Genomic DNA, 26,409 nt, shown 5'->3' with positions numbered 1-26,409 from the left:
TCATTGAGTATTATGTTAACTGAGGAATTTTCATAAATACCCTTTATCAGATGAAGAGGTTCTCTTTTATTTCTAGGTTATTGAGAGGTCTTTTTTCATGAAAAAGTGTTGGGTTATTGATAAATGCATCAGTTGAGCTTTCATTGAGATGAAATTGCAAAAAAATAATTTTTTTCTTTCATCCTATTAATGTGGTGTGGTATGTTGATTTATTTTCTTATGTTGGATGATATTTGTATTCCTAGGATTAATTTCACTTGGACAGGATGTATAAATTGATTCTTTTTATTTCAGGATTCTATTAGTTAGTACAGTAAGTCCCCTAAATATGAATCTTGAAGTTGTGAACTTTCAAAGGTGTGAACATGCTTTCACATGTCCAGTCAATGTCTTAGTTCATGTGTCTAGTGTACACTGTCACATGTGTGCATCCTCTACAAGTGGTTGTGGTTTTGTGTACTTTATTGTACAGTACTGTATAGAGTACTGTTGTATAGTATCTTTATTTTAAGCCCACACTGTCTGGAAGCAAGCATAAAAGCAGCAATGATAAAGGTTCTACTGCTAAGAAGTGCCAAGTGGAACTATGGAAACAAAAGTGAAAATAATTGAGAGAGTGCAATGAGGAAAAAGATGGTAGACATAGCTTGTTCTTATAATATGAATTGTTCAACCATTAGCATGATTTTAAAGAACAAGGACAAGATCAAGGAACATATGAAATCTGCTGATGATATTGACAGTAATATCAAAGAAGTCTGTAAAAGTGATGAAGGAGATGGAGAAACTTCTCGGTGTCTAGATGCAGGATCAGCATCAGTGTTAAGTCCTCTTCAGCTTAATGCTGATTCAAGAGAAAGCTGAAAGTCTTTATGACGACTTAAAGAAGAAACATGGTAAAGAATCAGACGGTGCATCTTTTAATGTTATCCATGGCTGGCTTCATCAGTTTGAGAGCCTACCTTCACAACATAAAAGTGCAAGGCAGGGAGTACAGATATGGTAGCTGCTTGGGAATTTCCTCAAATACTTCGAGAAATTATTGATGAGGGAACGTATTTACCCCAACAGGTTTTTAATTTGAATGTGATAGGACATTATTGGAAGAGGTTGCCAGACTAAAGTTACATCAGTGAGGAGGAAAAGTTGATGCCAGGCTATAAAGCAGCAAAGGATAGGTAACTGTTGTTTGGTGGCAATGCTTTCAGCATTGTGAAGCTGTAGCTTCTCTTAGTTTATCATTCAGAGAACCCAAGATCACTTAAAAATGTAGCCAAGGCTTAAAAGAAAATTAAAAGAAAAAAAGAAGGGACTTTGCTGGTAGTCCTGTGGTTAAGACTCCATTCTTCCTTCCACTGCAGGGGTGTGAGTTCCATCCCAGTTAGGGAATTAAGATCCTACATGCCATGTGGTATGGCCAAAAGTTTAGGAAAAAAAAGTAAAGAAAAACTAAAACATAGCCAAGAACTCTTCCTGTTGTGTAGAAGAGTAACCTTAAAGCCTGGGTTACAGAGGCTGTTTTCCAGGACTGGTTTTCTCACTGCTTTATCCCAGAAGTAGAGAAATACTGCTTAAAGGACATCCCATTCAACATTCTTTCCCTACTCAACAGTGCTTCAGGCCACTCCTCATTCACAGACAACTTTCATCCCAATGTCAGAGCAGTTCATCTGCCCCTGAATGCCAAGTCACTTATCCAACCTATGAACCAGGGAGTTATGGCGACTTTCAAGAAACATTATTTACATCATACTTTTCATTAGTCAGTAACAACAAGTGAGGAATTAGAAACCTTGTGAAAATTTTAGGACTATAAACACCTACAAGGCCATAAAAAACATGAATTGCGCTTGGCATGACGTTGTAGCTGTCACCATAAATGGGATTTGGAAGAACCTTTCACTGCAGTTTGTTCATGATTTTTGTGGATATGAGAAGCAAGATGAAGGATCCAAAAAGGTCTTCAAGAACTTATTGACCCTCAGCGAGAAACTGGAGGTAGATCGTCAAGAGCATGACTTCATTAAACTTGTTAGTGTGCAACATGAGGAGCTTACCAGTGAAGACCAGATGGAATTGGAGGTCTGGAGAAAGGCTGGAGAGAAACAAGAGGAAGAAGTAGTAACTGAAGAACTGAAGAGATTCATGTCACAGAGAATGGCAAGGGAATTTTCTTTCTTTTAGGAAGCACTGTTAGTTTTTGAGGCATAGAACCTAAGTGTATAGGAGTACACAGAGGTTGTGGCAGCTGTTCAGAATGCAACCCACTGCTACCATGTCATCTCTGACCAGATAAAAAGAGCTACTACCCAGACGTCACTGGATCACTTTTCAAGAGAGTAGAGTTGAATCCAGCAAGAAAACCATACCTGGGTCATTAGTGTCAGGTGTGAATGAAATTGCAGCTTGCCCTCCATTAGTTTGCTGACAGTCCTTCAACTCTACCATCCTCCACCTCCTTCCTCCAGTCAGTAACGTTTCTTGCCTGTTCACTCAATGCCAGCACCTGTATGCCAGCTCTTGTACTGTACTACTATACTTTTCAAGGTATTATACTGTAAGTTTAAAAATGTTTTCTCTATTTTTTGTTTTCTCTATTTTTTATGTATTATTTGTGTAAAAAATATTGTAAACCTGTAGCATACAGTTCTATATATCCAATTTTGTTAGTTGGGTACCTAGGCTAACTTTGTTGTGCTTATGAACAAATTGGACTTACTAACATGTTCCCAGAATGAAACTCAATTCTTTTTTTAAAATTAATTTACTTCTTACTGAAGGATAATTGCTTTACAAACTTTTGTTGTTTTCTGTCAAACCTCAACATGAATCAGCCATAGGTATTCATATATCCCCTCCCTTTTGAACCTCCCTCCCATCCCACCCCTCTGGGTTGATACAGAGCCCCTCTTTGAGTTTCCTGAGCCATACAGCAGATCCCTGTTGGCTATCTATTTTACATATGGTAATATAAGTTTCCATGTTACTCTTTCCATACATCTCACCCTCTCCTCTCTTCTCTCCATATCCATAAGTCCATATGTCTGTTTCTCCATTGCTGCCCTGTAAATAAATACTTCAGTACCAAAAAAAATACTTCAGTACCATTTTTCTAGATTCTGTGTATATTTGTTAGAATAAGATACTTATCTTTCTCTTTCTGACTTACTTCACTCTGTATGATAGGCTTTAGGTTCATCAACTTCATTAGAACTGACTCAAATGCGTTCCTTTTTATGACTGAGTGATATTCCATTGTGTATATGTATCACAACTTGTTTATTCATCTGTCAGTGGACATCTAGGTTACTTCCATGTTCTGCCTATTGTAACTAGTGCTGCAATAAACAATGGAATATATGTGTCTTTTATATTTTGGTTTCCTAGGGATATATGCCTAGGAGTGGGATTGCTGGGTCATATGGTGGTTTTAAAAAGCAGAGACATTACTTGGGCAACAAAGGTCCAACTAGTTAAGGCTATGGTTTTTCCAGTAGTCATGTACGGATGTGAGAGTTGGACTATAAAGAAAGCTGAGCGCTGAAGAATTGATGCTTTTGAACTGTGGTGTTGGAGAAGACTCTTGATAGTCCCTTGGACTGCAAGAAGATCTAACCAGTCCATACTAAAGTAGATCAGTCCTGAGTGTTCATTGGAAGGACTGATGTTGAAGCTGAAACTGCAATACTTTGGCCACTTGATGTGAAGAGCTGACTTATTTGAAAAGACCCTGATGCTGGGCAAAATTGAAGGCAGGAGGAGAAGGGAATGACAGAGGATGAGATGGCTGGATGGCATCACCAACTCAATGGACATGAGTTTGAGTAAACTCCAGGAGTTGGTGATGGACAGGGAGGCCTGGTAGTCCATGGGTTCGCAAATAGTCGGACACGACTGAGCGACTGAACTGAACTGAACTGATTGTGGTTTTATTCCTAGTTTTTTAAGGATGATTGTGGTTTTATTCCTAGTTTTTTAAGGAATCTCCATACCGCTTTCCGTAGTGGCTGTATCAAGTTACATTCCCACCAACAGTGCAAGAGTCTTCCCTTTTCTCCACACCCTCTCCAGCATTTATTGTTTGTAGACTTTTTGATGAAGGCCATTCTGACCCGTGTGAGGTGATATCTCATTGTAGTTTTTATTTGCATTTCTCTAATAATGTCGAGCATCTTTTCATGTGTTTGTTAGCCATCTGTATGTCTTCTTTGAAGAAATGTCTCTTTAGGTCTTTTCCCCACTTTTTGATTGGGTTCTTTGTTTTTCTGTTATTGAGTTACATGAGCTGCTTGTATATTTTGGAAATTAATCTTTTGTCATTTGTTTCTTTTGCAATTATTTTCTCCCATTCTGAGAGTTGTCTTTTCACCTTGCTTATAGTTTCCTTTGCTGTGCAAAAACTTTTAAGTTTAATCAGGTCCCACTTTTTTACTTTGATTTTTACTTCCATTACTCTAGGAGGTGGGTCATAGATGATCTTGCTTTGATTTATCCCATCGATTCTTCTGCCTTTGCTTTCCTCTAAGAGTTTTATAGTTTCTGGTCTTACATTTAGGTCTTTAATCCCTTTTGAGTTTATGCTTGTGTATGGTGTTAGGAAGTGTTCTAATTTCATTCTTTTACATGTAGCTGTCCAGTTTTCCCAGCACCATTTACTGAAGAGGCTGTCTTTGCCCAATTGTATATTCTTGCCTCCTCTGTCAAAAATAAGGTACCCCTAAGTGCATGGGTTTATTTCTGGGCTTTCTATCTTGTTTCATTGGTGTATATTTCTGTTTTTGTGCCAATACCATGCTGTCTTGATGACTGTAGCTTTGTAGTATAATCTGAAGTCAGGAAGGTCGATTCCTCCAGCTCCATTCTTCTTTATCAAGACTGCTTTGGCTATTCCGGGTCTTTTGTGGTTCCATATGAATTGTGAAATTGTTTATTCTAGTTCTGTGAAAAATGTCGTTGGTAATTTGATAGAGATTGCATTGAATCTGTAGATTGCATTTGGTATTATAGTCGTTTTCAGTGTATTGATTCTTCCTACCCAGGAACATGGAATATCTCTCCATCTGTTTATGTCGTCTTTGATTTCTTTCATCAGTCTTATAATTTTCTGTGTACAGTTCTTTTGTCTCCTTAGGTAGGTTTTTTCCCAAATATTTTATTCTTTTCGTTGCAATGGTGAATGGGATTGATTCCTTAATTTCTCTTTCTGAGTTTTCATTGTTAGTATATAGAAATGCAAGTGATTTATGTGTGTTGATTTTGTATCCTGCAACTTTGCTAAATTCACTGATTAGCTCTAGCCTAGTAATTTTCTGATACTATCTTTAGGATTTTATATGTACAGTATCATATCAACTGCAAACAGAACTTTACTTCTTTTCCAATCTGGATTCCTTTTATTTCTTTTTCTTCTCTGATTGCTGTAGCTAGGACTTCCAGAACTATGGTGAATAATAGTGGTGAAAGTGGACACCCTTGTCTTGTTCCTGATCTTAGGGGGAATGCTTTCAGTTTTTTACCATTGAGAATAATGTTTGCTGTGGACTTATCATACATGGCCTTTACTCTGTTGAGGTAGGTTCCTTCTATGCCCATTTTTGAGGATTTTTAATCATAAATAGGTGCTAAATTTTGTCAAAGCCTTTTTCTGCCTCTGTTGATATTATCATATGGTTTTTATCTTTCAGTTGGTTAGTATGGTGTGTCACACTGATTGATTTGTGTATATTGATGAATCTTTGCATCCCTGGACTAAACCCAACTTGATCATGGTATTTTTTGATGTATTGCTGAACTCTGCTAAAATTTTGTAGTTTGGTAAAATTTTGTTGAGGATTTTTGCATCTGTGTTCATGAGTGATATTGGCCTGTAGTTTTCTTTTTTTGTGTTGTCTTTGTCCGGTTTTGGTATCAGGGTGATGATGGCATCGTAGAATGAGTTTGGAATTGTTCTTTCCTCTGCAATTTTTTGAAAGAGTTTTAGAAGGATAGGTATTAGCTTGTCTCTAATTTGGTAGAATTCTCCTGTGAAGCTATCTGGTCCTGGGCTTTTGTTTTTTGATCACAGCTTTAATTTCAGTGCTTGTAATTGCATTGTTCATAATTTCTATTTTTCTTCCTGGTTCAGTCTTGGAAGATTTAACTTTTCTGAGAATCTGTCCATTTCTTCCAGGTTATCCATTTTATTGCCATATAGTTGTTCGTAATAGTCTCTTATAATCCTGTGTATTTCTGCATTGTTTGTTGTAACCTCTCCTTTTTCATTTCTAATTTAGTTGATTTGATTCTTCTCTCTCTCTCTCTCTCTCTTTTTGATGTGTCTGGCTAAAGGTTTGTCATTTTTGTTTATCTTCTCAAAGAACCAGGTTTTAGTTTTATTAATCTTTACTTTTGTTTCTTTCATTTCTTTTTTTTTTATTTCTGCTCAGATCTTTATGATTTCTTTCCTTCTACTAATTTTCGGGTTTTTGTTCTTTTTCCAGTTGTTTTAGGTGTAAAGTTAGGTTGTCTGTTTGATGTTTTTCTTGTTTCTTGAGATAGGATTGTATTTCTGTAAACTTCTTCTCAGAGTTACTTTTGCTGCATCCCATAGGCTTTGAGTTGTCATGTTTTAATTGTCATTTGTGAAACTCATTGTTATACAGGGGACTTACTGTATTTTGTTGAGCATTTTGTACCGGTATTCATAAAGGACATTGTAGTCTTCTTATTTTATGATACTTTATCTGGCTTTGGTATTAGCCTTTATGAGTTAGGATGTGTTCCCCCATATTCTATTTTTGGGGAAGTTTTAGAAATATTAGTACTGAATCTTTAATTGATTTAGGGAATCCATTTGGTCCTAGACTTGTGTTAGAGGAGTTTTTTGAATTCTGATTCAATCTCTTGTCATTGATCTGTTTAGATTTTCTCTTTCTTCTTGTGTCAGTTTTGGTAGTTTATATATTTCTAGAGGTTGTCCAACCAGGTTATCTTACTTGTTGGCACACTATGTTCAGGGTAATTTTTTAATCCTTTTAGTTTCTGTAAGTTTCATAGAAATATTCCCACTTTCATTTATGATTTTAGTGATTTGAAGCTTTTTTTCTTAAGTCTTGCTAAAGGTTCATCATTTTTATTAATCTTGTGAATAACAAACTTTTGCTTTCATTAATTTCCTCCATTTGTCTCTAATTTTTATTATTTGCTTCCTTCTGCTAGCTTTTGGTTTAGGTTGCTCTTCTTTTCCTATGTTGTTGATTTGAGATCTTTTTAAAAAGACCTGCTGATTCCAAACTCCTAATACATCCCTCCCCCAATCTTTACCATAGTCTGTTCTCTGTGTCTCTGAGTCTGTTTCTGTTTCATAAATTTATTTGTGTCATATTTTAGATTCTGCATATAAGTGGTGTGATATGCTATTTGCCTTTCTCTTTCTGACTTCACTTAGTATGATAATATCTGGGTCCATCTATGTTGTTGCAAATGATAGTATTTCATTCTTTTCTATGACTGAATAATATTCCATTGTGTATACACCACATCTTCTTTATCCATTCATCTGTTGATGGACATTTAGGTTGCTTTCATGTCCTGGCTATTGTGAATAGTACTGCTATGAGCATAGGGTTTATATATCTTTTTGAATTACAGTTTTGTAAGATCTTTTTAAAATATAGGTTTTTGTAGCTATAAAGTTCCCTGAGTATTACCTTTTTTGAATCCCATAAGTTTTAGTATGTTGTGTTTTTATTTGCATTCATTTCTACAAGTTAAATTTTTTTAATTTCTCTTTTGATCCATCAGTTAAGAGTGTGTTGTTTAATTTCTTCATATTTGTGAATTTTGCAGTTTTCAAGTTTTATTCCATTGTGATAGGAAAAGATGCTTTGTATGATTTAAATGTTTTAAGATTTATTGAGACTTGTTTTGTGGCATAACATATAGTCTATCCTGGATAATGTTCCATGTGTACCTGGGAAGAATGCATATTGTGTTTGTTTGGGGTTAAGTGTTCTGTATATGTATACATCACTAGTACCACTTCCCAGATGGCACTAGTGGTAAAGAATCTGCCTGCCAGTGAATATAAATGTAAGAGATGAGAGTTCAGTCCCTGGATCAGAAAGATCCCTGGGAAGAGGGCAGGGCAACCTACTCTAGTACTCTTGCCTGGAGAATCCCATGGAAAGAGGAGCCTGGAGGGCTGCAGTCCATAGGGTCGCAAAGAGAGATGACTGAAGCAACTTAGCATGCACATACATTCTGTATATGTTTATTAAATCTAGGTGGTTTATGTATTGTTAAGTATTTTGTTTCTTTTTTGATATTTTGTCTAGTTGTGTATATGATTTGAAGTGAGGTGTTGATACCTCCAACTGTAATGGTAAAACTATTTGCCCTTTCAAATTTAGCTGCATATATCTTTGGCATCTGTTGTTAGGTGTATATATGTTTATAATTGTTGTATTTTCTTGATGAATTTACCCATTTATCAGTGTATAATGTTGTTCTTTGTCATTTGTAAATTTTTTACTTAAGGTCTATTTTAAAGTCTATTTTATCTGATATTAGTATAGGCACTCAGCTCTCTTTTGGTTCCTATTTGCTTAGAAAATCTTTTTTTCATGTTTTAATTTTCAATCTGTTTTTCTTTGGATTTACAATGAGATTTTGTAACCAGCATATAGTTTGATCATGGTGGTGTTTTTTTTCTAATTAGCCAGTCTGCCAGTCTCTGCCTTTTAACTGGAGAGTTAAATTACATGTAAATACTTAATAAGAAAAGTACTTCTGCCATTTTCCTGTTTGTTTTCTGTATACCTATATATATGTCTAATATTTTTTGTTTCTCATTCCCTCCACTACATTCTTTCTTACTTAATTGCTTTTATCTAGTATTCCAGTTTGATTTCCTTCTCACATCTTTTTCTACATATGTTTCAGTTACTTTCTTGGTGGTTACTTTGGAACATGTAATTAACATAATAAACTTGTAAGAATTCAATTTAAATCAATACTTATTGGCTCTATTATTATACAAAAATACAATATATATTTGCTGCTGCAATGCATATCCACTTACAAATTACATATTTATGTATTACCTGCTCATTAGTATAGACTTATACTTATTTTAAAGGTATTTTTCCTTTAAGTCATGTAGAAGAAAAAGTTATGAATCAAAAATACTGCAATACTGACTTTTATATTTACCTAGTTTCCTTTACCTTTGTTTTTATTTCTTAATATGGCTTTGCATTACTATCAAACATATTTTTATTTCAGCCTGAAAACTTCCATTAGCATTGTATTGGATTTGCCAAAAGATTCCATCCGCTTTTAAGTAAAAAGACACATTTTTTCATTTTGACCAAGAACTTTGTTGAAGAACATATTCACCATTTTGTTCCACTACATTCTGCCATTTTTCAGGCAACTTCATAATTCCATCTTCCTAAGACTTTTTTTTAATTTTTTATTTATTTATTTTTTTTCTTCCTAAGACTTTTTATCTTTTTGAACAAAGAACTGTTCCAGGTCCCCTTTACAGGCTTCCAAGGAATTGAAACTTTTTCTAATAGAGAATTTTGTAAAGACCAAAATAAGTGGAAATCTGAAAGTACAATGTCTGATGAATAGATTGTATGAATCAGAACTTTCCAGCCAAACTGTAAACAGTTTTTGCCTGGTCATCAAAGAAACAGGCAGTCTTGGTGTTATGCTGATGGAAGAATATGCATTTTCTGCTAACTAACTCCGGACACTTTCCTCGAGTGTTGCTTTCTGTTGATCTAATTGGGACCAGTACTTGTTGTAATTAATCATTTGGTGTTCTGGAAGGAGCTCATAATAGAGAACTCCCTTCCAGTCCCAACCATATAAACATCATCTTTGGAGAAGATCTGTCTTTGGTGTGGCTGTTGGTGGTTCATTTCCCTTGCTGCACAATCGCTTTTGTTCCACATTATTGAACAGTATCCACTTTTTTATCACAACTTATTTTAAAAATGGAACATTTTATTATGTTCCAGTTGAGAATCACATGTAGAAATACAGTCAGGAAGATTTTTCTCACTTACCTTATGTGGAACCTAAACATAAAAGCGATTAACATAACCAAGCTGGTGCAAATGATTTTCAAGACTTAGATTTATATATTTTAAGTATGTCAGCTTTCTCCTTTGTGGTATAATGTTGACCATTCTCAATTAATGTCTCAAATTAATCACTTTTGGCTTCAGCTGGTCTACCTGACCTTGGAGCTTTGTTCAGCCATAAATCTCCAGCATGAAACTTCGGAAACCACTTTTGACATGTTCAGTTATAGTACCTTCTCCATACACTGTATAATCCTTTTTTGAGTTTCAATTGCATTTTTACCTTGCTTGAAATAATAAAGCATAATTTGCCAAAAATGTTGCTTTTTTTCTTCCTCTTCGGTATTAAAATTGCTATACAAAAATTCACCAAGTCTGATACATTTTTTTTTTTTAATGCACACTGATATGGTAGCTGAAACAACAGAGTCTAACAGAATTGTTTCAAATGAAGTTAACTGAGCACTACTAGAACTACCTTATGGGAAAAAAACAAATTCTTTTGACCAACCCAATAGAGCTTTTCTACAAAACATACACTGTCTCAACTTTTGTTTGTATGGGAATGTCTTAATTTCCCCTTCATTTCTGAAAGGATATTTTTGCTACATAGAAAATTCTTGGTTGAAGATTTTTTCTTTCATTGCTTTATTTTTTTTCTGAAAATATATATTTTATTGAAGTATAGTTGCCTTACATTGTTTCAGGTGCACAGCAGGTGATTCAGTTATATGCATACACATATATAATTTTTTAAATCATTTTCCATTTAGATTATTACAAGATACTGACTATAGTTCCTTTGTTGCATATCTATTTTCTTCTAATAAGAAATCTAGCATTCTATTCATACTAAGCCATTTTATTTATACTAAGACAAACAAGTAGAATGTAAACAGTGCTGTGATGGACACTGGGGTACACGTGTCTGTTTCAGATCTGATTTCCTCAGTGTGTATGCCCAGGAGTGGGATTGCTGGGTCATATGGCAGTTCTATTTCCAGTTTTTTAAGGAATCTCCACACTGTCCTCCATAGTGGTTGTACTAGTTTGCATTCTACCAACAGTGTAAGAGGGTTCCCTTTTCTCCACACCCTTTCCAGCATTTATTGCTTGTAGGCTTTTGGATAGTAGCCATCCTGACTGGTGTGTAATGGTGCCTCATTGTGTTTTTGATTTGCATTTCTCTGATAATGAGTGATGCTGAGCATCTTTTCATGTGTTTGTTAGCCATCTGTATGTCTTCTTTGGAGAAATGTCTGTTTAGTTCTTTGGCCCACTTTTTGATTGGGTCTTTTCTTTTTCTGGAATTGAGCTGCAGGAGTTGATTTCTCCTTCATATTTGAATGAGATCCTCGCTAGGTGTAGTAATCTGGGTTGTAGGTTTTTCTGTTTTATCACTAAAGTATGTCTTGCCATTCCCTTCTGGCCTGAAGAGTTTCTATTGAAAGATCAGCTGTTATCCTTATTTGGGGGGGGGGGTCCTCTTTTATGCTATTTGTTGCTTTTCCCTTGCTGCTTTTAATATTTGCTCTTTGTGTTTGATTTTTGTTAGTTTGATTAATATGTGTCTCGGGGTGTTTTGCCTTGGGTTTATCCTGTTTCAGACTCTCTGGGTTTCTTGGACTTGGGTGGCTATTTCCTCCCCCATTTTAGGGAAGTTTTCAACAGTTGTCTCCTCGAGTATTTTCTCCCACCCTTTCTTTTTGTCTTCCTCTTATGGGACTCCTGTGATTCGAATGTGGGGTGTTTAACATTGTCCCAGGGGTCTCTGAGGTTGTCCTCATTTCTTCTAATTCTTTTTTCCTCTCTGCTTCATTTGTTTCCACCATTCTATCCACCTCACTTATCCTGTCTTTTGCCTCGGTTATTCTACTGTTGGTTCTCTCCAGAGTGCTTTTGATCTCAGTTATTGCATTATTCACTATTGACTGACTCTTCTTTATTTCTTCTAGGTCCGTGTTAAAGATTTCTTGCACCTTCTCAATCCTAGTCTCTTGTCTGTTTATCTGTAACTCCATTTTGTGTTTAAGATTTTGGATCATCTGTACTATCACTATTCTGAATTCTTTTTTCTATCTCCTCTATCTCCTCCTTTTTTGTTTATTTTGGTGGGCATTTATGTTCCTTTACCTGCTGAATATTTCTCTGCTTTTTAATTTTGTTTAGATTGCTGTGTTTGGGGTGCCGTTTTTGTAGGCTGGAAGTTCATTGTTCATCTTCATTGTGGAGCCTGCTCCCTGTGGGTAGAGTTGGATTAGTGGCTTGTCAAGGTTTCCTGGTTAGGGAAGCTTGTGTCTGTGTTCTGGTGGTTGGATCTGGATCTCTTCTTTCTGAAGTGCAATGAAGTGTCCTGTAGTGAGTTTTGGGGTGTCTTTGGTTTTGGTATGGCTTTGGACAGGCTGTCTTTTAATGCTCAGGATTGTGTTCCTACTTTGCTGGAGAATTAGCATGGTATGTCTTGCTCTGGAATTTTTTGGCTCTTGGGTGGAGCTTGGTTTCAGTGTAGGTATGGAGGCTTTTGGGTGAGCTCTTGTCTATTAATGTTCCCTGGAATCAGGAGTTCTCTGATGTTATCAAGTTTTGGAGTTAAGTCTCTTGCCTCTGGCTTTCAGTCTTATCCTTACAGTAGACTCAAGACTTCTCCATCCATATAGCGTAGGTGATAAAACATCTACATTAATGATGAAACAATTCTCCATAGCAAGGGACACCCAGAAAGGTTCACAGAGTTACATGGAGAAGAGAAGAGGGAGGAGGGAGATAGAGGTGCCCAGGAGAAGAGGAGAGTCAAAGGGGGAGAGACCAATCTAGCCATTAATCAGTTCCCTAAGTGTTCTCCACAGCTCAGAGTACCCAGAGAGATTCACAGAATTAAGCAGAGAAGAGAATGGGGAGGGAGGAGATAGAGGTAACCTGGGGGAGAAAAGGGAAAGTCAAAAGGGGAGAAAGCAATCAAGCCAGTGATCACACTCCTCCCTTTGAAGAGAATAGGCTGCCTTTCTGGGTGCCTGGTGTCCTTTGCCAGTGTTCAGAAGATGTTTTGTGGAAGTTGCTCAGCATTCAGATGATCTTTTGATGAATTTGTGGGGGAGGAAGTGGTCTCCCCGTCCTAGTCCTCTGCCATCTTCTGGACCCAGTATCTTTGCTTTCTTAGGGACAATTTTCATCCCTCCATTCCTCCCTCTCTCACTTTTTTGCTCCGTGCCACTCTCCCTCTTTTCTTTCCTGTGAAATGATCATACTTTCTTGCTCTTTGTATGTCTTATTTTTTTGTTGTTGAAAAGTCGGCATTTTCATTATTATAATGTAGCAACTTTGGAAATTAGATTTTTCCACTCCTCAGTTTGTTGTTTTTGCTGTGGTTTGTAATTATTCATTTAGGGACATCCCTAAACTATTTCTTTACTCTGACTTGTACTCGGCCAGTAGTTTGACAGAGACTTCCTTAAATGCCTGGAACCAGAAAAAAAGGAAATAAGAGAAACTTGCTGTCTTTGCATGTTGGCTCTGTGGTCATTCCTTCAACACTTGGTCATGCTGTTTATTTCTCTCCTTTAGCCTTTGCTACTTGCTTGCTTGGAGTGTAAAGATCAGTCAACTATAGGTGAAAGCTTGAGGTCTTCTCAGGTATTTTCTTAGTGTGTATCTTGCCCTGACTTATGCATGAGTTTCTAGATTCCTTATTATATTTTTGAACTTTTCAAAGCCATTATTTCCCAGAGTGACTCTCTACAACTTTTCTTCCCAGGCTTTCAACATGTTTATTGTTTTGCCCCAGGTATCATTTTTTTGCCTCAGGTAGTAGTAGCTTAGGAGAAACAGTCAGGCAGGCACCTTGTGTTAGTCCTGTTAACCACTGGACAGGTCAAATAAAATAAACCATTCCTCAGGAGCCAGGTACCTATAGCAGGAATATAAGCTGCCATCTTTAAGACTGTCAATATGCTAGTAAATGGAGTGTGTCAAGGCTAAAGTTAAAATGCTACAAAACTCTCCTACAGTGCTTGTCACTTTTTCCTTCATTCAGAATTCACTTGGTTGATATGAACATCTGACTGTTTTCCAGAGTTCTATCGCTTCTTTTCTGGCAGTTTAAAAACTATATTTGTTAGTGTTTCTTTCGATGGCCAGATCCTTGGAGTTCCCTACTGTGCCATTTTCTCTGATGTCACTCACTCTTCTGATTCTTCATCTTTTGTATAAAACATGATATTTTTGCTTTGGAAATTTGCATAATGAGGATAACCAACACTGATGTACCATTACTATGTGCCAGGCATTATACTCAGCATTTTGTAAATATGAATTTGTTTAACCTTCACAACAACCTTGTGACAACCTTGTAGAGTGAATATTATTTTTCCCACCATACAGATGATGACTGAGGTAAAAAGGGTTTTAGGAGCTTGACCAAGGATATGCAGTAAGTGCTGAAAACTGGATTCAAATTTAGTGAGACTCCAAAGTCCTTGCTCTTAACCACTGTGCTTTTTCTCTCTTAATTAGAAATGAGTATTCTCTTTTTGTACTAATTTTTATGGGCACTTGAAAATCCATTTCAATGTGGTAATTCTGTTTTCTTAGTTACTCATTTTGTTGATGATTTACTCTTCTCTGTTTTGTGTTTCTAGAGTGCTTGTTTTCAGATGTTAGGTTTCCTAGATTGGTTTCCTAATGTTCTTATATTTTCTTACCTGTTTTCCATGTCTTTTTCATTTTATTTTACTATTTAGGTGATTTTCTCAGTTTTATTTTCTAACTGTTCTCATGAATTTTTCATTTTGATATCATGCTTTTAACTTCCAAAAGCTCCTTTTATTTTTATGAATATTCTATTTTCATAGCATCTTGTTCTTATTTCAGGGTTGCAGTATTTTATTCTCTCAAGCTATTGATGGATTCATCTCCCCTGTTTTTTCTCTGCATAGTCTCTGTTTTCTCAAATGTGATTTTTTTTTCCTGTATGTATGTATGCATGTGTTTGGTCTCTGCTTTGATTATCACTGGATGCTTATATTTATAATAATAACAAAACACTAAAAATCTCATTGGAAGCTCTGGGTTCTCTGTGTAAGATGTTCTGGATGAGCTGATTTGCAAGGTGACCTCTTTGCTGATTTCAGTGTCCTTGTTTCTTTTCTCTTGGGTTGGTCAAATTCCTCATAGGAGGCTCTTCCAGATTACTCCTTAGTGAATCAATACCTGGCCTCCTGGGATCTGGAGTCAAGGAGGAGGAAAGAGGCTTGGGTCTTGATAGTCACTGTGTAAATTTTTACTTGAGCATCCTCTTTTCAGTATAGCACCCTTATTCTCAACTGTGCCTCATCTCTCCAACTTCAGAGGCCTTCAGTTTTGCCCCCTGTGGTTTTGTTGCTAGGATCATGGAAAGATAATTGCTTGTCTGATGGAGTGAGGAAAGAGACTTGAGGTCTAATTCCTTTTTAAATAGACTTTTAACCAATCCTCCTATTTTTAGCTACACCTTTGTAATATACCTGGGGTGCCAACTATGAGGAAGATTTGGAAATAAAAACTGGATTTTGAGTTTTCCCTATTGCTAGCCTAACATTCTGCTTTCTCATGTCTATTAAGTCATTTACTAATTTACCCATCTCTTTTCTAGTTTCCAAAATTACATTGGTCTTGGTCTGCTATCATATTGTCTTTATCCTAGTTGATTTGTATTTTTTTTAACTTAATAGCATCAGAAGAATGGAATAGTGAAGAATAAATTACCCGAGGAGGTGAAAGACTTGTACACTGAAAACTTTAAAAAAAATGATGGAAGAAATTAAAGCAGACACAAATATATGGAAAAAACATCCCATGTTTATGAATTAGAAGGCTTACTATTGTTACAATATCCATACTACTCAAAACTATCTACAACCTCAATGCCATCCCTATCATAATCTCAATGACATGTTTTGCAGAAATAGAAAAACCATCCTAAAATTCGTACAGAATTTCAAGGGAACTTGAATAGACAAAACAATCTTGAAAATGAAGAGTAAAGTGGGAGGCCTCATATTTCTTGATTTCAAAGCATATTGTAAGGCTACAACAATCAAGACACTGTGGTATTGACATAAAGATAGATATGGAGGCTAATAAAACAGAGTAGAGAGCCCAGAAATAAACCCTTATGTATATAGTCAAATGATCTTCAACAGGTATGCCAAGGCCACTCAGTGGGGAAACAGCAGTCTCTCCAACAAATGGCTGTGGGAAAACTATATATATACATGCCAAAGAATGAAGTTGGAGCCTTGGCTTACACCATATACAAAAGTTACCTCAAAGTAGATTAAAGAACCTAAATGTTCAGAGTTTAAAACTGTAAAACTCCTAGAAGAAAACATAGGAGAAAAACCTTATGACATTGGATTTGGCAGTGATTTCTTAGATATGCACCAGAAGCGTGGCTAGCAAAAGCAAAAATGAACAAAAGTGACATTAACTTTAAAACTTATGCACAAAAAATAAAATAAATCAAAACTTATGTACATCAAAGGAAACAAATCAACAGGGTGAAAAGCCAGCCTATGAAATGGGAGAAAATATTTGCAAGTCATATATTTCTGATAAGTGGTTAATATCCAAAATACACAAAGAACTTCAGCAACAACAAAAAACAAAGAACCAGAATAGATATTTCTCCAAAGATATACATGGCCAACAAGCATATGAAAAGATGCAACTGTCACTAATCATTGGGAAAAAGGAAATCAAAATCCCAATGAGATATTGCTTCACACTCATTAGGATGGTCAAAACAACAAAATAACAGGTGTTGGTAAGGATGTGGAGAAATTGGGTGTGGAGATTGTAAACTGATGTGGATTCTATAGAAAACAGTATGACAATTCCTCAAAAAATAGAGTTAGTGTATAAGCCAGCAATTCCATTCTGGGTATATGTCCAATAGAACTGAAAGTAGGTTCTTGAAGAAATACTTGCAAGCCCATGTTCCTTGCAGCATTATTCACAAGAGGTAGAAGCAACATAAGTGTTCATTGACAAGTGAGTGGATTGAAAAAAAACACAGTGAAATATTATTTACTCTTCAAAAGGAAAGAACTCTGGTCAACTACTACAACATGGATGAGCCTTGAGGATTCTATACTAAGTGAAATAACAGTCAAAAAATCCAAATACTTTATGATTTCCCTTACATGAAATATCTAAAGTAGTCAAACTCACAGAAAGAGAAAGTAGAATTGTGATTGCCAGGGGTTTTGGCAGGGACAAATGAAGGATTATTGTTCAATGGGTAAAGAGTTTCAGTTTTGGAAGATGAAATAATTCTGGAGATCTGTTACACAGCAATATAACTATAGTCTATAACACTACCAAATAGTACACTTAAAAATGATTGAGATGGCACATTTTGTTATGTGCTTTTTACCACAATTAAAAAGTTTTCTTTTATTGTAATTTTATTGGGGTGTTAGGAGAGAGCAGAGGTAATTGTGTGTGCTCAGTCTGACATTTTTAACAGGAATGTGATGCTGCCTTGTTTTCTCTGCTTTTTGTTTCATGTTTAGTTTTGCCTCCTTCCTGTGGTTTAGATGAACGTTTTTAAAATTGCATTTTATCTGTATTATTTTTGAGTGCTGCCATTATAAGTACAGTCATGTAGGATTTAGGATACCCCCTAATCCAGCTTTCCTTGATGGCACTACAAAGACCCTATTTCCAAATAAAGATATTCCCTGGTTCCAGATGGACCTGAATTTTGGGAGGCGGGTGTTATCAATTCGGTATAGTCTTGATAGCATAAGTTCTTTAACTTTATTCTTCTTCAACATTTTTTAGCTATTCTGGGCCTTTTATTCTTCCATATTCCTTATAGAGTCAGCTTGTCAAGTTTGGTGAAAAATTATTGAAATTTTGATTGAAATGGCATTTGATTTACAATTAATTTAGAGAACATCACTATCTTTATAATGTTGAGTCTTCTTATCAATGAATGTGATTGATTTATATACATATAATTTATTATAGAGTCCTCTTTAATGTACTTCAGCATAGTTTTATAATTTTCTTCATAAAGATATTTCACAATCAGCTGTTGTCGTGTGTGTGTGTGTGTTAGTTGCTCAGTTGTGTCTGACTCTTTGGGATCCCATGGACTGTAGTCTCCTCTGTCCATGGAACTCCCCAGGCAAGAATACTGGAGTGGGTAGCCATTGATTTCTCCAGGGGATCTTCCTGACCCAGGGATCGAACCCAGCTCTCCCACATTGCAGGCAGATTCTTTACCATCTGAGCCACCAGGGATAGTGATATCTTTTTTTTTTTCTCACTTATTTTTATTAGTTGGAGGCTAATTACTTTACAATATTGCAGTGGTTTTTGCCATACATTGACATGAATCAGCCATGGATTTACATGTATTCCCCATCCCTATCCCCCCTCCCACCTCCCTCTCCACCCGATTCCTCTGGGTCTTCGCAGTGCACCAGGTCCGAGCACTTGTCTCATGCATCCAACCTGGACTGGTGATCTGTTTCACCCTAGATAATATACATGTTTCAATGCTGTTCTCTTGAAACATCCCACCCTCGCCTTCTCCCACAGAGTCCAAAAGTCTGTTCTATACATCTGTATGGGATAGTGATATCTTAAAGTTTACATTGTTTAGTTGGTTGTCATTGCAGTTGCATTTAAATGTTTGTTTAATATCAACAACTTTTCTGAACTCTTGTTAATTCTGATAATTTTATCTGTAAAATTTCTTGGATTGTTGGCATTTGCATTTTTTTTTAATTATCTGCTTCTTTTGTCATTATTTTTGTTGCTATCTATTTCACATTATAAATTACTAGAGGATAGGAACTTTAATATGCTTCGTAGAGTAAATAGACATTGAACTGCATATTGAAAGATATGAAAGGAAACTCATTTAGTGTTTAGGGAAGGAAAACTTGTGGTATCTTGCTCAGAGTGAGTTGATAAAGAGAAAAGCAAATGTAGAGGGGGGAGGATAGACTGAATTAGAGGTTTCGAGGATATGTAACAGAAAAGTAATTAACTATGCCTTTGTCAGAATGGGGCTACCAGTGAAAGACCTTGAAGTTCATAGTTAAGAGTTTATATTTTATTTAGAAGATGATTGATAAAACTATACTGTTAGAAAACTCAATATTTTCATTCTAAAGGTCAATGAAATTATTTAGTGTGCTTTTGATGAACTTAAGATTTAGACGAGACTTGAAAATCTAGGGCAAGAAATCTCGCGAGAGGAAATGACCAGATAAAGGTTGGAGAGGAGCTAACTGTAGTGCTAGTCACTTAAAAGGAGTTAATGAATTAAATAAGCCATCTTTCTTTTTTTCTGAGACAACCTTCCTGTATCCCAAAACTAGATTAAGGATTATCTAAGGTGTTGACATGATGGCAGAATGTACTGCTGTTTTGTTTTTTTGGAGGCAAAGAAATAAAGTGTTTGGAAATTTTTTTCTTAGAACACCAAGAGAAGTAACTAATGACTAATGAGTTTATTATTACTGAGATATCTGAGGGTTAGAGAAAGTTGAGTAAGGGAGGGATTGGAAGATAAATGTCCTAAAGCCATTAAGGAAGAATGTCAGGCAATTATCATTTAATTACTGCTACACTAATATAATTTAACAAAATGTAAAGATGCATGATCTACAAATGTTTAAAAGACAACAAAATCACAAAGAAAAATAGTTTGGAACAAAAAAAATAATAGGTCTGCTTTTTCTCTATTTTAAGAATCTAAGTTACAAAGTAATATACAGAAAATGAAATTATCTGCTTAATTAAAAATAAAAAGTCTTGTGTTGAACTCAAAAGTTAGTGATCAAAGTCATTTTTAGCAGCAATATCTAAGTGAGTTTTAAAAATCATCTATATAGTCTAATCTTGGCATTGTAAAGTAGGTATTTGGTTGGATCTGTCATTTCTGGGCCAGAGATGTAACAGTGGCTGGAGGTTCTAGAGATTCCATAGTTCTAGTCTCATAAGTCCATTTCTATATGACCAATACAATAGACTTACAGATCTACCTTTGTATTACTTGCCATTGTATATTACTTGCAAAGTGAGATGTTACCACTGCATGGAAGACCAGGAAAGTATTTTTAAAAGAGATATTTGTATACATCTTAGTACTTAGTACCCCGTTATAAATATTTCATGAGGATAGGGATCTTTGTCTGTTTTGTTCACTGATGTATCTTTAATTCCTTAAATATTGCCTAAGATTATAGATATTCCCTAGTGCCTCAGATGGTGAAGAGTCTGCCTGAAATGTGGGAGACCTGGGTTCGATCCCTGGGTCAGGAAGATCCTTTGGATAAGGGAACGGCAACCCACTCCAGTATTCTTGCCTGGATAGGGAATGGCAACCCAATCCAGTATTCTTGCCTGGAAAATCCCATGAATTAAAAAAAAAAAAAATCCCATGGATAGAGGAGCCTGGCGGACCCCAGTCCATGGGGTCGCAAAGAGTTGGACACAACTGAGCCACTAACACCCTCACATTATAGATAGAACATGTTTAGTAAATATTTACTATTCATAAATATTTTTACTTTTTATTTTTATTTATAATATTTATTATTTATATAAGTGAATGAGTGAATGGAACAGTATTGGTAATGAAAAGACTTTTTTGATCATTACAGTGAAATATGTTACAGATCTCTTAGTATATTTATTATACTGAATTAGTATATTTAAAATATTAGATATTTTTGTATTTTGTAGGTTTGGTCTTGGGCTTCACAGGTAGCTCAGTGGTAAAGAATCTGCCTGCCACTGGGGAGCTGTGAGTTTGATCCTTGGGTTGGGACAGTCCCCTGGAGAAGGAAATTGCAACCCACTCCAATATTCTTGCCTGGATCCCATGGACAGAGGAGCCTGGCAGGCTATGGTCCATGTGGTGGCAAAAGAGTTGGACATGACTTAGTGACCAAACCACAACAAAAACAACAAGGTTTGGTCTTACAAATTTGTTGTTATTTGGTATTCGTTTCTCCCCTAGGAAGTAGCATGTAATGTAAGTACACTTAAAGGAATTGTGAGGGCAGAAAAAAAGAAAACACTGAGGAAACTGGATAAAGACTCAGTATATTTAATGTTCATCAAAAGTTTTACTTTCCATTTTTCTCTGTATAAGTTAGTTGCAAGCCTTTCTGCAGCAAGTGGGTATAAGCTGCATTATTCCAGTATAGCTGTATAATTGGTGTGGCCCTATGTGAACCTATGGGATCTGGGGCATGTAATGAGTTAAGCTTTTTCTGTTGAAATGTCGAGAATGCATTCAAAGGCTTCTGGATTCTTGCCAGGCCCACATTACCAAGACTATTCTTTAGTTTGGATTTAAATATACAGTAGGTCTGATGTACTCAAGCATGCATGTTGAACTTCTACTTTCTTAATGTACTGTACAAAATTTCAAAGGGAAACTTATTTGAAGCAAGACAGCTCTTTACACATTACTTATGAATAACTTGCCTCAGGATCTGCCTCTCTAGTCTTACTGAGGTAAAACTTATATAAAAGATTCATTTATATGGGTGTGACAGATTCTGGATAGATGATTTCTATAAATACTGAGGGAATATTTGGGTAAATTATTAGAATTAAATTTTTTTATGTAATTTCCCAGTATTTTGATGAATGGAAATTCTATAAGATATGACATTGTTGATACAAGGACTGAGATGCTGGTTAATAATCTTTAAGAGTATTTGCCTATGGCATCATTCACATACTTGTTTCTACTTTTATCTCAGTTGTAATTTAGGTAAAGAAAATTTTTATTGTCATTAAGAGACACATTAATTCTTTTTTAAAGAATAATTTTATTTATTTTGGCTGTTCTGGGTCTTCATTACTGTGTGGGCTTTTATCTAGTTGCAGCGAGTGGGGCCTACTGTCTAGTTGTGGTGCATGGACTTCTCAGCGTGGGAGCTTCTCTTGTTTCAGAGCATGGGCTCTAGGGTGCACAGGCTTCAGTAGTTGTCGCATGTGGACTCAGTAGATGTGGCTTCTGGGCTCTAGAGTTGTGGCACATGGGCTTAGTTGCTCCGAGGCATGTGGGTTTTCCTGGATCAGGAATCAAACCTGTTTCTCCTACATTGATAGGCAGATTCTTCACCAATGAGCCACTTGGGAAGACCCAAATTAATTATTTCTAAATAGGTCTTATGACTAGATAGTGCTTTGAACTTTAGAATTATTTTTAATTGTCTTAATTTTGAAAGATATTCATTCATTTTTTCCCCCCTTCAATAGTGAATTTGTTTTCTTTGCATATACTCTTTTCTAATGCTTATTATTGAATCTGGCAACCTACAGAGGCCTATTCTTTTGCTGGGCAATGATTGGTTTCCCTATTTTCTGTTACAAAGAACCTTTCAAGTTCAATTAGTAATGTATTACTTTTCCATATGTATCTGATGCCACACCCTGAATATTTTTAGTTCCTCTTTATATAAATTGAGAGGTTTTGTTAAGGATGAGTGAAGGTGAAAGTCGCTCAGTCGTGTCCGACTCTTTGTGACCCCATGGACTATACAGTCCATGGAATTCTCCAGGCCAGAATACTGGATTGGGTAGCCTTTCCCTTCTCCAGGGGATCTTCCCAACTCAGGGATCGAACCCAGGTCTCCCGCTTTGCAGGCAGATTCTTCACCAGTTGATCCATAAGGGAAGCCCAAGACTACTGGATTGGGTAGCCTATCCCTTCTCCAGGGCATCTTCCCGACCCATGAATTGAACCAGGGTTTCCTGCATTGCAGGCAGATTCTTTACCAACTGAGCTATCAGGGAAGCCCAAGGATGAGTGGGTTATTGGTTATTTTGATGTACAGAACACTTACTATGTCTTAAAGACTCTGAAATGCCATAAATTTTTTAATGTTAAAAGAACCATGAATCTGACATATCTTGTTTGTTTGTTTTTTATATTGCAGGCTTGTTATCTTCATGCTGTCTGTTACAACTTTGGAATACAAACCTACAGGCAGAATAAATATGAAGAAAGTTCTTTCTGGCTTAGGTAATATTAAAAAAATAATGAATGTAAATTCAGGATTATTATCATAGAGTTCAGTTAATACTTACCATGGGGTACTTTGGAAGTTTAAACATTTTCTGATTTCAAAGGCTAACATGCTAAATTTATTTATCTTTTAACATGAATTATTTATTATTCTTGTATGTTTCCAGTTGATAGAAAAGTATATTCTATTCTTAAATACTAACATAAAGAGCATGTTCTGTGTCCATTCCTCCTTTGTATTTCCAACAAGAATATGGAAATCTTTATTTTTTGCTTTGGTATATATTGGTATCTGCTAACCCCAGAGTATAAGGGCAGGTGGGTAAATAGGAACATCAGCTAAAATTATTAGTCTTAAATGAATTTTGATATTTTAATATTAGTCAAGTAAATATATATCAAGCACTTACTATATGCTTATTACTAGACTGAGATTTGTACTATTATGTTGAATCTGGAATTATCTAAGGAATAGTGAAAAAATGTAGCACTCATCTGCAAGAATCCTGTGTTTCACTGAATACCTATGCCCAGTATAGGTTCTGACACATGGTAGATACTCAGTAATTGCTGGTTAAATGAATTTCTGTGAAAAATATATTTCTCTGTAGATGTTACATAAAGTATTTTGAATATCAGGGGATTATGGAGTAAAATATATTAAATCAATTCACTAAATGTTTCCCTTCTCTGAGTATGGGGTTGATTATAGTTATTTGGAGGTAGCCTCTTGATTAGTTTAACTACTGTGAAAATTACATTTGCCATTAATGAAATAAATAGAAATATCATTAAGATTATAGTCCTCACAGGCATATATACTTCTAATAAAATATTTATGCAAATAACTTGTTTGTATAAATGACTTTTTTGGGCCCAAAGATTGATTAAACTTTATAAAGAACTATGTCTGACAAAACAGGCTTATGTAGATAAGAGATATACTTGTCTCAATTTAGACTGCTTCACATGAGTGGGATATACCTTCAATTTTTATTATAAATCATATTTTATAAATTGAATTATTAAAAGTATACCAAAGGAACTAACTAGTTTAATGTAGGTTTACCACAGCTTTCCTTTATTGATTTAGTTAGTTAAATTAATTTATTTATTTTAGTTGGAGGCTAATTACTTTACAATATTGTAGTGGTTTTTGCCATATATTCACATGAATGAGCCATGGGTATACATGTGTCCCTTACCCTGAACCCCCCTCTCACCTCCCTCCCCATCCCATCCCTCAGGGCACTGGCCCTGAGCACCCTGTCTCATGCATTGAACCTGGACTGGCGATCTGTTTCACATATGGTAATATACATGTTTCAATACTATTCTCTCAAATCATCCCATTCTCACCTTCTCTCTTGTCCAAAAGTCTGTTCTTTATATCTGTGTCTCTTTTGCTGTCTCGCATATAGGGTCATTGTTACCATCTTTCTAAATTCCATGTATATGCATTAATATACTGTATTGGTGTTTTTCTTTCTGCCTTACTTCACTGTGTATAATATGCTCCAGTTTCATCCACCTCACTAGAACTGATTCAAATGCATTCTTTTTAATGCCTGAGTAATATCTCATTGTGTATATGTACCACAGCTTTGTTATCCATTCGTCTGCCGATGGACATCTAGGTTGCTTCCATGTCCTGGCTAGAGTAAACAGTGCTGTGATGAACATTGGGGTACACGTGTCTCTTTCAATTCTGGTTTCCTCAGTGTGTATGCCCAGCAGTGGGATTGCTGGGTCATATGGCAGTTCTGTTTCTAGTTCCTTAAGGAATCTCCACACCACAGGTTTCCTTTAAATGAGCAACCTTTTTATAAAGTAAATGAAGAGTAAATTCTCCTCCAAGATTTGGCAGTATTTGAGGGAGGGAGGAGCAGTCAGAAAGATGACATCAACCTATCAAAGATTAGTATGCCAAGGAGACAGGAATGGGAAGGACAAAATAAAGAAAAAAGGATGTTATGGTGCCATGGATGGCTTCTGGAAGCTTAAGACTATGGAGGTGAGCCTGTAGTTTATGCTAAGAATAAATATGAACACGAATATTCTCTAGGGAGTGGTTTATAAGAGTAGACTTAGGCTGAAGTGGCATAACATGTAGGTTATTATCATATATGCCATGGATTGTTGACCTCTTATCTGTCATCATCTTTTTAAGAAAACCTTACAGAAGGAAAATATGATGGTGATAGAACATGACTGATATTTCTATCATAAGCTAACTGTGTCAGATTTTTACTATATGTTTCAGTTCAGTTCAGTTCAGTTCAATTCAGTGGCTCAGTTGTGTCCGACTCTTTGTGACCCCATAGAATGTAGCATGCCAGGCTTCCCTGTCCATCACCAACTCCGGGAGCTTACTCAAACTCATGTCCATCTAGTCAGTGATGCCATCCAACCATCTCATCCTCTGTCATCCCCTTCTCCTCCCACCTTCAATCTTTCCCAGCGTCAGGTCAGTTCTTTGCATCAGGTGGCCAAAGTATTGGAATTTCAGCTTCAGCATCAGTCCTTCCAATGAATATTCAGGAATATTTCATTCAGGAGAGTGAAAAAGCTGGGTTAAAACTCAACATTCAAGAAACGAAGATCATGGCATCCAGTCCCACCACTTCATGGCAAATAGTTAGGGAAACAATGGAAACTATGACAGACTTTATTTTCTTGGGCTCCAAAATCACTGCAGATGGTGACTACAGTCATGAAATTAAAAGACACTTGCTCTCTGGAAGAAAAGCTATGACAAACCTAGACAGTGTATTAAAAAGCAGAGACATCACTTTGCCAACAAAGGTCTGTCTAATCAAAGCTACCATTTTTCCAGTAGTCATGTATAGATGTGAGTTGGATCATAAAGAAGGCTGAGTGCCAAAGAATTAATTCTTTTGAACTGTGGTGTTGGAGAAGACTCTTGATTAAACCAGTCAATCCTAAAGGAAATCAATCCTGAATATTCATTGGAAGGACTAATGCTGAAGCTGAATCTCCATTATATTGGCCACCTAATGCGAAGAACTGACTCATTGGAAAAGACACTGATGCTGGAAAAGATTGAAGGCAGGAGGAAAAGGGGGTGACAGAGGATGAAATGGTTGGATAGCATCACCGAGTTGATGGACATGAGTTTGAGTAAGCTGTGGGAGTTGGTGATGGACTGGGAAGCCTGGAGTGCTGCAGTCCATGGAGTCTCAAAATAGTTGGAAACAACTGAGCGACTGTAACTGAACTGAATGTGTGTTGGCTAGCAAGAAATTCTCAGTTTTTGTTTGTCTTGGA

At 36.1% G+C, this 26,409-nt stretch overlaps 1 protein-coding gene across 2 annotated transcripts in view; it reads left to right on the top strand.

The window, feature by feature from the left end:
* TEX11 (testis expressed 11) overlaps window positions 1-26,409 on the top strand; it is a 256,192-nt gene that overhangs the window by 74,374 nt on the left and 155,409 nt on the right. For both annotated transcript variants that reach the window (XM_020882990.2, XM_020882995.2), the window contains exon 9: window positions 23,033-23,118. In XM_020882990.2, the coding sequence (XP_020738649.1) occupies window positions 23,033-23,118 (86 nt within the window). The remainder of the gene's footprint in view (window positions 1-23,032; window positions 23,119-26,409) is intronic.

The sequence above is a fragment of the Odocoileus virginianus genome, chromosome X (assembly GCF_023699985.2).
Source record: "Odocoileus virginianus isolate 20LAN1187 ecotype Illinois chromosome X, Ovbor_1.2, whole genome shotgun sequence".
In the NCBI taxonomy this organism is placed as follows: Eukaryota; Metazoa; Chordata; class Mammalia; order Artiodactyla; family Cervidae; genus Odocoileus; species Odocoileus virginianus.
This window is presented reverse-complemented; position numbering and strand designations above follow the sequence as displayed.